This window comes from Silene latifolia, chromosome 10 (assembly GCF_048544455.1).
Source record: "Silene latifolia isolate original U9 population chromosome 10, ASM4854445v1, whole genome shotgun sequence".
Classification (NCBI taxonomy): domain Eukaryota; kingdom Viridiplantae; phylum Streptophyta; class Magnoliopsida; order Caryophyllales; family Caryophyllaceae; genus Silene; species Silene latifolia.
The window spans coordinates 55,990,067-56,001,819 of record NC_133535.1 but is presented as its reverse complement, the minus strand read 5'-3'; the positions used below and the strand labels follow the sequence as shown (position 1 = coordinate 56,001,819).

Genomic DNA, 11,753 nt, shown 5'->3' with positions numbered 1-11,753 from the left:
TTAATGGGGTTCAATTTGTCTCTACAACCCATTCGGATACGACAAGGTAGCATGTGAGTTTAATGAACTCAAACGATAAATGTGATTATCGCATATGAATAGTCAATACACTATTACTACTTCATATCTCATAATCTTCAGTGTATTATTAACACTAGTTTAGATGCAATAAAAGCTTGTAAAGTAGATATACCTGATATCCTTATATTCCAACTTTATTAATTGTTATTTCCTTCCATTTAATGTCATCTCTAATGACATGAATTTATCCAGGTATATGTCTAGACTACTTACTAGACTTGGGCTCTTTAACTTGAAAGATGCTCCCACTGTTATCACATAACTTGTGATAAAGTCATATGTAGAGGGATTCACCCTTAATCCCCACGTTGATCTTTTTATCACAATTTACTTAGATTTCTTTTGTAGAATTTGCAATGTGCGATAATAAAATACTTTTCTAATCTCTTACTCCTTAGTCAACAAGACACCCTAGGATTTCAACAAATCCCTTATGGGTTGGAAGCTAAAGTCTGTGCAACCCTTCAACACATTACTTAGTTTATCATCCAAACATTTGAACGAATCCTTAATTCTTCTCAAGAATCTCAAGAATGCTCTTTAAGGCTTTCACAACCCATATCATGGGAATTATCCCTTTTATTGACTTATTATGCTCTCAGCATATGTCACACCATGGCATGTGCTTCTGTTGGCTTACATGATCATTCTAATGGCGGAAACATTAGCAATCGATTTCATGCGATCAACAACTTAATAAGTTCAGTTAACAACTATGACTCTATCATAGTAATTCCACTTTCATCAATCATGAATAACCCATTCATCCTTGTTGATGTTAAACAGATACGAAAGATCTTATCCTCATAAGACTCTCAACTCTATGCCAATATAGTCTCACATAGATTCGGTAATCTAAAGTATATTGCACCTTTTCCTAGTCTCCCAATCACTCTTGCCAGAAGAGAGAATTGGTACATTATTCTCAATAAGTAATATGTTATCAACATATAAGACATGGAGAAACAATTCTAGCTCCCACTTAACTTCATGTATAATCTTGATTCTTCAATCATGTGAATGAAACATTCACTATTATCACATGAAAAGTATAATCCTATATTGCTTGCTTAAGATCATTCTAATATCACTTAAGAAAGCTACGCATAATATGTTAGGATGCTTAGATCTTCATCTAAGATTTTGTGTTTCAAACACTTCCTTCTCTAAATTCCCATTTTAGAAAAGCGAATTTTATTTGCCATTTATCATTAAAATAAAATGCGGCAATTCCTAACACATTTTATCTTGATCAACATCTTCATGTAAATCTTATGCATTTGTGTACTGTGAAGCTCTATTTACCTTTGAGGAGACCCTCGCCTTAAAGTAAATATACTCTTGAGTAACAATTTTCGGATTGTAATGCTTGGGCTCGTAGGTAAGAAGGTCATGATACTATTACTTTCACAAAGTAATATTTTTAAACAATAAGACATGTGCGATAAACTCCCACTGAACTATACTTCCATTCTATCTTCATAGACTATAGTTCATCTACACTCTCACTCTATAATTCTATTACTTTCACAAAGTAACATTTCAACTATAAGAGATGTTTGTGACGATACATTCTACTCCCACTCTATCTCTCAGAAATACATCTATATTTTTGAGAGATAGCTTAGAGCGTCACAAACATATATATTTAACGGAGTATTAGGAGTTTACCAAGACTATGTATTTGCTTTCAATAGGCCATTCTAACATGGCAGCTTGATTCATGTGATATGCGAGTCTTATCCATGTCATTTATTTAATAGACTCTCTATTCTAGGTATCTTATGGTTGACCATTCGTTTAGAATTACTTGTCCGTTTTGGATTGCAAATTCCCAAAATTGGGTTCAACAAATCAAACCGACTCATATTCGTTTGATCTTATGGGTAGTGACACTAGGTCATAATCCATCTTTAATAAATCAAATTTATTACTTAGATCTTTGCCACTACGATTGGATCGTAATGCTTAGAACTTCATTCAATTGGTTCTCTACACCATTTAGAAATTTCTCAAATTTCTCAAATGCTTCACTTTATATTTGATTAAGTAAATATATACCCATATCTACTTAAATCATCGGTAAAAGTTACGAAGTAGTCATAAATCCCCTTGTGGTGATGCATATTTAGAACACATACATCGGCATGTATTAGTCCCAACAAATCACTTGCTCGTGTTCCTTTACTACTAAAGGAAGTGCAAATCATTTTGCGAAGGAGACAAGATTCGCATATTCCATATGATTGAAAATCAAATGGTTCAATAAATCTAGTCGACACTAGCCTTTAATGCGTTTCTCTTTTACGTAACCAAATTGAAAAATCAAATGTACAAATCATTTGGATTATTAGTTATGAGTCTTTTGGTGCGTATTATGTAGATATCTTTGCTTGAGTTGGAAGTGTCTAAAACGTGAATATTATTAAGATAAATGACATGGCTCACATCCGTGTCTATTTTCAACAAAATACAACAATTGTCTTTGATGGCAAAATATAGATCCTTTCATGTCTCACATAGAAATGGAAATAATGATTTAGACTAAGTGGATACATAATAATAATTATGTAAATTATAACTCAAAGCTATTAGAAAAAACAAGTACATAAATTTCTCTTGAAGTGGCGGCTACCCGAGCTCCATTTCATTGTCGGCGATCCACATCACCCTTGTTTAGCTTTTCCACATTTCCAAGTCCCACTTGGCGTAATAAGTCCAACTTTAATATCTTCCAAAGACTTGGGGCAATTTCGCTTCCAACGGCCCATGACATTATAATAATGACATTCCTCATAGGATTTGGCACCCTTCTTGGTCTTGGTCTTGGTAGTCCCACTATCCATTTCCAATTCATAATCAGGTTTGGGTTTTTCACCCATTTTTTCCTTCCCTTTATAAATACCAACACTCCTTTCATTTGCAAGGACACTCTTGCTAGAACTCCCACTCAATTTGATATTTCTCTTTGTTTCTTCAAACAAGGATGCCTTGGGTTTTGTAATATTTTTTTCACAAGATTTTCTTTCCAAGGTGGTGGGCAATAATATTGGAGTGGGTGGAATGGAGGTGGTAAAGAAGCAAAAATTTCCATCCTGACCAATGCCAATGCGTAATTCTCTAATCGTATCATTGTCATACTCGGAGCTTTTTTCATCAAATGATTGGAGCCATGTATCAACGGTGATTGGTGTAGGAGTATTAGATGAATTCATTGCGTATTATTTAACTACAAAAACGAAAATGAAGGAAATAATTAACATCTATCATTTTAATAATACTCGTAATTATAACTACAAGTATTTAAGCATCTATGTAGTGATCTCCACCCAACTAACATAAATGATTCCGAGATCCAAATTCATATCAACTCGGGCACGGTGAGCCGATTCATCCCTTATTAATATAACTCGTTGGATTAACTCTTTAATCGATTCTACTTCTAGAACTCTCGGTCGATAAAAATTACTCTAATTTTCATCTTTAGCTCGGAACACATGCGACTACGGTCACGAATACTTCCGTTGAGCTCAATCCAAATTTCGATGTAATAACATTTTACTAACCCACTTCGCCAACGTAACAAGGTTTGTATTACAGTAAAGCCGGCTCAACTCCCTTATGAAATTGGTACTTCATGGGTTTCTACTATTTGGTAAGGCTATTTCTCAATTTTTTTAATTTTGTTTTATGTGAGAGGTCTTGTCAATTTATTATCTATCACGTTTTAAGTGAACTAAAGCGGTGAACTACGATAATTATAATTGACACGGTCGATGACTCCATATGATATGCATGTGTTGTTATGGCGATTTGGCAATGCATGTAACATATTAAAAGAAATGCAAATCAATAAATAAAATTTCTAGTATGGCCTTCCTAAAAATATAAAATCAAATAATCTATTACATATTCGAAAACCAACTCCTTTGGTCCCTTGAATCTTCAAGTGGCATGCCTCCCAAGACACCGTCTTCGTCGGATCACCTTTCCGAATGGCACCGTCTTTGAAGATGCTCCATAATTACAAATAATAATAAAAATACAAAGCTATTCCTATTATACATTTGTAAAATGGAAAAACTAATAAAAATAAAATAAAAGTGATACGAGATCACATTAAATTACAACCGAATCAATATTCCCTTTCATTACGGGTAATAACGATTAAAACTAAGGTCATACTAAGATTAAAATTACATAATTCAAAATTATATAAATAAAAGACATTCAACAATTAAAATATTCAGCATTATAATATGTACCTATCATGCCAAATGATGTGCCAAATCGCCCTATTTAACTTATGTCGTACATATAACTCGGTTTTATGTAAATGCGTGATAATAACCTTTTAAAATCACTAATTAATACTTAAATCACATCTAAGCTCAAGTTAATTATTTAGGACTCAAAAATTAGTCATCACTAAATTTTTGACAATAATTCAACTTGATTTAATTTTATGCTCATTTTTTACCTTAAAATCATGATATTTATGAAATAAATCCAAATTAATTTATAAAACTTTAAATTTTGAATTTTAAATTTTTGAACATTCTAGAATAATTCCATGACACTCATAATGTCAAAAATCATGGTTAAAATTTTCGACTTAATTTTGAGAAAATATGGTTGCATTTTATCGGTTTTATCTCATAAAATATTTAAATCATCCAAAAATTACTCCAATATTTTTACAACCTTATATATGATAAGTGGGATATTAATGAAACTTAAAATAATTTTCTCAAGTCATGCAATACGTTTTAGCTAATTTTGCTAAAATAGTCACTATTTATGCCATTTTTACTCTAAAAATCCATAAATCATGCTAAAGTAGATCTTTTAATCTCGAAATTTACATACACTCTGTAAATTATGCATTTGACATCATATTAAAAAAATCATGGCTTAATTCGAAATTTAACTATTTTTAACCATTTTACCACTTTTAATCCATTTTTATCTAATAAAAATCATAAATCATGCAATATTAATCCAATTAATACGAGTATTTACACACAACTTGTAAAATATGCATGTGAGGTCATATAAAATTTACAAGGTCATAAACTTAGTTTAACTATTTTTAGCATTTTAATTCCCATTTTAGTCATAAAAATGTAATAAATCACTAAAAATCAATAAAATGAGCAATAAATTTTCATAAATCATAAAAATGACCTAAAAACATTTTAGGACCAGAATATATAACATGCATGGTGATTTCGTGGCTTATACTTATAAATCACAAATTTTTAGTTTTATATGTTAACCTTTTAACTCGGAAAAACAATAACCGATTATGCATGCAACATCCTTATGCTCTGATACCACTTGTTAGGTTCATATACCTATTAATAGAGTCCTCTAATAGTGAAAAAATTAACTTGTTAATTATTTGTTCTTTAGATCTAGTGCATGCATAACAAAATGAAAGATTTATAAGAAAACAATGTCCCTTACATTATAAATTTCGGTTTATGGGCACAAGTAAGGTCACCTACCTTCACTTGTTCTTGAGCTATGATGAGTAATAGGATGATCCTCCAAAGACTTCAAGTATAGAAGCCACTCCTCTTGATTGCACCCAAGATTATCCCTTATCCCCACTAAATAATATTTGCTAGATATTTGTTTAGTAGTTTACCTTAAAATTGATTACTAATACTCATATATTACACTAATAATATTAGTAATCTCATTTGAACAATTTAGATTAAACTTCTTCAAGTTTTGGTAAAGGAAAAATAAGCATGTAAGAGGTTTTGCATGTGAATGTTTTTAGAGAAAAGTAGTGTAAGAAAAGTGAGTAGAACAACTTCCCTCTAACTTATGCCTTACGTCCAAAATGCTCTATATGGAGCATTTTTCGTCTTTTCAACTTTGTCTCATGCAAGATGCTTTTTAGTGTGTAGGTGTAGACTAGGTTTAAATTATGTCATATGTTATTGGAGTATCTTTCCAACAACTAAAGGACAAAGCTAAAAATTCAAGCATCCACACCCATTTGGACGACACACATGAGCTCTTATGGTCCATTTTTGTCTTATAATATTTGTCCCACAAATGCTTATAAGTCTTATGATTAATTATCTTACATAATTAAATATTAATTTGATCATACAACAATTATGTGACAAATTAATAAACATATATCCACTCAACTTGTTGAGTAATATTTTATCATTATATCAACATATAATGGGTCCCATAATAGCTAGTTAGTTAAATTTACAACCTCTTGTAAATGTAAATAACTAATTACATCTACCTCGAAACATTTATAAAACCTCAACATAATTTAGTGAATTTACATATTAATCTACTAAATAGAATCTTATTTAATCACATTACAATAAGATACATATTTCCTCTCATAAATATAAATTGTTCATATTTAAGGAATTAATCAACTTGTATCGACATACAATTAATTAACTTTACAGATAAGGGCATCATCCTTTAGGTGTGACCTTAAGGGATCAACTGAACATCACCGTCCCACAACAGTAACGTCAAACTCTAGCAAGCCAATCGTTACCGATTAATGTTGATCAGTTGACTATATAATTGAATCATCCCTTACGTATTCTTTATATGAGATTTAATAATGATATTTAAATCATGTGATCGCACTATTGTTGAGGACACATTTCCCAACAGCTCGACCTCGACCCAGGACGTGGGTCCTAAAAGTGCCTCCAATTATCAATTTTGCACTGGACAGTAATCCGCCCATCCCAAGATTAAGACGAGCGAGCCTAGCAAAAATCCGCCCTTCTCTTCTTCAGGACGCCCGTCCCCAGAGCCAAGCAAACTCTAAATTTTTCACTGGCTGGAAATACGCCCGTTTCCGCCCCAGGTCGCCCGTCCCTACCTGCTATATAAACAAAACACGGGACTCACCCCTCTTTCTTCATTTCATTTCCCTTCTTCAAACACAAAAACAGTAAATTCCCTCACTTCAACCTTAAGTCCCCTCATTCAAAAACACCATTTTTCTCATCCAAATTCACCACAATCAAACCCAAACTTGCTCAAATAAAAAATAAATCACTCCTTTATCAATAATAAGACCATTCAAACATCAATCTCTTCACAAAATCAATCAAATTTTCTAGGATTAGGTGAAAATCTGAAATTCCCAAATTGAATGAGCATTCCATTGAAACTAGGAGAAGAAAGAAGCATTCAAGCATAAACTTGGTTTGTTCATACTAATTTGAAAGGAGAATAGCCATGGCAAGGATTAAAGGAGGCATCAAGGCAACAAAAACACCAACTTTATCCAAAAGACAACAAGTTCTTGCATCAAAGGCATTGGTCTCGGTTCAAGAAAGGAAGCAAGCTCCGGAAATTGTCAAGGCTATCGAGAAAGCTACTACTTCTATCCCGGAGGTGGAACAATTGAAAAACTATCCGTAGGTAACTTTAATTTCCGATAAGCATAGGCTTGCATTCGAATCCCTAGCCAAGAAAAAGATTTTAGCTACTAAATTTATATGTCAAGATGTTTTGGGTAAATTGGGTGTCCTTGAGCAAACAAAGGCATTCTTCGAGTCTATGAGGTTATCCACCCTCTTTGAAATGAAAGAGTTAACATAACCCTCTTTATCATTGGAATTCATTAGTTCCTTGAGGGAGTATAGAATTGAGACTCGAGATTATGTCGAATTCCACCTCGAAAACAAGAGTAGAATGATGCATAAAAGTGATTTCGGTAAAGTGTTTGGGCTTAAGGTGTTGGAGTATGTGTCCTCGACAATAATGTGATCACATGTTTAAATCTCATATTAAGAATACATGAGGGAGAGTAATATTTTATTGTCAACTGATCCACATTAATCGGTAATGATTGGCTGACTAGAGTTTGACATTACTATCGTGTGACGGTGGTGATCAGTTGATCCCTTAAGGTCATACCTCGAGGGTGACACTCTTAATTGAATAATTAATTAATTGTATGATGATATAAGTTAATTAATTCCTTAAATTGAACAAATTTTATTTATAAGAGAGAAGTTTTATATCTTATTGTAATCTGATTAAATAAGATTTAATTTAGTAATTTAAGTGTTATATTACTAATTTGATTATTGTTTACGAAACAATTTGGGATAAGAATAAATGGTTAGTTATAATTACAAAATGTTGTAGATTAAATTAACATGACCCATTTTAAGTACTTGTAATCAAGAATTACTAATAAGGAAGTTAACGTTTAGTGAAAAAAGATGTGCCCTAGAGAAACCCTAGAGAAACCCTACGTAGGCGATTTCTAGTGCATCTTCTTCATCCTTGATTCTCAACCATGGCCAGAAATTCTTCGAGTAAGACTAAGAGCAAAAAATCTAGTAGACTAACCATGGTTAAGAATGCAAAAAAGGGTAGTGCAAAGAATGTTGAGACGAAAAAACCAGGGCCGTCAGAAGAGGATGTGTTGAAAACAAAGTCGATGCAGGAAATCACAGGAAACCCTGGTTTGCCGTTTGATGAAGTAGCTGATGAAGAGTTGGAGGAAAATTCCTAATGGATCACTCAGAGAGGCAATAAAGGTGTCGTGAAGGAGGTGGAGACTGCTGAAACACAGGATCTCCTTCAGTTTACACAAGAGGACATACAAGATGAGATATCTTATTGGAATAATGCAGTGTACTGCTTTGTGCTAGGGGCAAACCCTCCATGGGAAGTTATCCTTTCTACCTAATGGTGTTTTTTTGTAAGGTTTAAGGAGATTAAAGATAGAGAGGCTGTTCTTCAAGCAGGACATTTTATGTTTGATAACAAACCTCTGATTGTGCGTCCTTGGGATGACACTGTGGAACTTACCAAGGAAAATGTTAAGGATGTGCCTACCTGGATTAGAATTCATGCCTTGCCTTTGATGTTTTGGGGAAGATGTCTGCCAAAAATTGCAGGCCTGGTAGGAAAATTCCAAAAAGTTGATCAAGCAACTATAGACAAAACTAGATTGGGGTTTGCCCGTGTGATGGTTGAAGTTTCTGTGAGTCAGAAATTTCCTAATAAAGTGAAATTTCTGGATGAAAATGGTAAAGTGGTAATGTTGGACGTGCAGTATGAATGGATGCCAATCATATGCTCCAAATGCAAGGGAATGGGACATGAGCAGGCAAAGTGCAGGGCTAGTACTACTGATGGGAAGAAATCAGCTGTCATAAAGAAAATTTGGAAGCTTGTGGTTAAACCTCTGGCCCAAATCTTCAAACAGCAAGCTAAGATATCCCTGCACATACTATTGTTAGGACTGCTGAGGGAGAATGTACACTTGTGTCAAATCTTACGAGACTGATCTCTTCTGCAGGTACTACTCCTGAGAAATCTTTTAAGGATGCTGCAGTGGGAGGTATGAATAATGTGAGACCTAGGGATGGTGTAGGTCAAAATGGTAACCCAAATTTATCACATAATTATGAATAATTTAGGGTTTTGTAATGTTCGAGGTCTCAATCGTGTACATAAACAAAATACTGTCAAATGGTTTATTCATAATAAAGATGTTGGTTTATTTGGTTTAGTTGAGACAAAAATAAATGGTGCAAATGTGGGTAATATTTCTAGTACTATGCTGGATGGCTGGAGTGTTACTAGCAATACAAGGTATCATAAGGGAGTAAAGTCCGGCTGCTATGGAAACCCAATCTGTTTGATGTGCGGGTGTTACAGTATGATGCACAATACATTCACTCTAGTGTAACATCTAGGATCACTCAGCAGCAATTTTTCTTCACTATGGTCTATGCATTTAATGAGGATCTGGAGAGAAGGGATTTATGGAGGAAGTTGGAGCTCATTGGTACTCAGTGGCCAGGGGCTTGGATAATTACAGGGGATTTCAATACTGTTATAAATCCTGCAGAGAGATTAGGTGGCAACACTAAGTAAACTGATATGGATGAGTTTATTGAATGTCTGGATAATTGTGGGATGATTGACCTGCCTGGAACTGGTGCTTTTTATACTTGGTGTAATAAGCAAGAGCCTATGACTAGGGTCTATAGTAGGCTTGATAGATGTTTGGCTAATCAAGACTGGTTCAATAGTTTTCCTGATATGGTTGCTCACTTTCATCCTGCTGGACTGTTTGACCATTGCCCATGTACTGTGAGTAACATCAAATTGGACTCAGGTAGGAGAGCTAGGTTTAAATTCTTCAATATGTGGGGAGATGCCCCTTCTTTCATTCCCACAGTGCAAGAGGAATGAAATCAACACTATCCTGGGTATAAAATGTTCAATGTGGTGAAGAAATTAAAGAATCTTAAGTCAAAACTCAAGGAGTTGAACAAGGAGCGCTTCTTTGATAGTGAGAATAAGGCCAACATTGCAGAGAGGGAGCTACTTGATGTCCAGCTGCAGCTAGAGATGGATTCTCAGAATGCTAATCTGATTGAAAAAGAGGTTCAGATTTCTGACAGTCTAAAAATTCTCAACAAAGCCAGAACCAGCTTCCTGCAGCAGAAAGCAAAAGTCAGATGGTTTGAGGATGGGGATAGCAATACTGCTTATTTCCATGGTGTTATAAAGAAAAGATGCAATACCTATAAAGTTACCCAAATTGAGGATCAGCATGGAAACAGTTGTGTAGAGAGCCACAGTATCCAAGATGCTTTCCTGGATTATTACAAGCAACTATTGGGGAGTAGTAAACCTACTGAACTAGTCAGGGCTCAAGTAATCAATATGGGAAGGGGCTGCAGTCAGGATCATCACCTGATCTTGAATTCTCCTATTACCAATGAAGAGATAAAGAAAGCTTTCTTTGACATACCTATTGACAAAGCACCTGGCCCAGATGGTTATACCAGTGGCTTCTTCAAGAAGAGCTGGAATATTAATGGTATAGATGTAAGTGAGGCTATATAGGATTTCTTTGCCACTAGAAAATTATTAAATCAGCTGAATGCAACCAACATCACCTTGATTCCTAAGTGTGATAGGCCAATATATGTGAAGCATTTTAGACCTATTGCCTACTGCAACATGATTTATAAGGTGATCTCTAAGCTTATCTGTAATAGACTGTCTTTGGTTTTGCCTGACATTGTTGGTGAGAATCAAGGAGCGTTCATTAAAGGGAGGTCAATTATAGAGAATATGTTAATTTGTCAAGACATTGTCAAACTTTATAACAGAAGGGCAGTATCCCCTAGGTGTCTATTCAAGATTGATCTACAGAAGGCCTATGATACTGCGGAGTGGGGTTTTGTTGAACAATTATCCAAGGCTCTTGATTTTCCTAATAGCTTCACTCAAAGAATTATGGCTTGTGTGACATCCACTTCTTTCTCTTTATGTTTGAATGGAAATAATTTTGGCTATTTTAAGGGCCAAAGAGGCCTAAGACAGAGATATCCAATGTCACCTTTGATCTTTACTCTCTGCATGGACTACCTTACAAGAATGATCAAATATGCCACAAACAGATGGCCTTTTCAATTCCATCCTCTCTATAAGGGTATTAAATTAAACCATCTCATGTTTGCTGATGATTTGCTGATGTTTTGTAAGGTAAATGCTCATTCTATTATGCTCCTAGTCAGAGCTTTTTCATCTTTCTCTAAAGCTACTGGTCTTACTATGAATAGCACAAAGTCTGAGGTATACTTTAATGGCATGACTGAATCTCTAAGGATGGACATCATTCA

General features: G+C 34.3%; 1 protein-coding gene across 1 annotated transcript; it reads left to right on the top strand.

Annotated features, from left to right (window-relative positions):
- Positions 1-9,996: 9,996 nt before the first annotated feature.
- Positions 9,997-10,311, top strand: LOC141607606 (uncharacterized). Its single transcript, XM_074426957.1, has one exon. It carries the CDS (start codon positions 9,997-9,999, stop codon positions 10,309-10,311), a length of 315 nt encoding a protein of 104 aa, XP_074283058.1.
- The last annotated feature ends 1,442 nt before the right edge of the window (positions 10,312-11,753 follow it).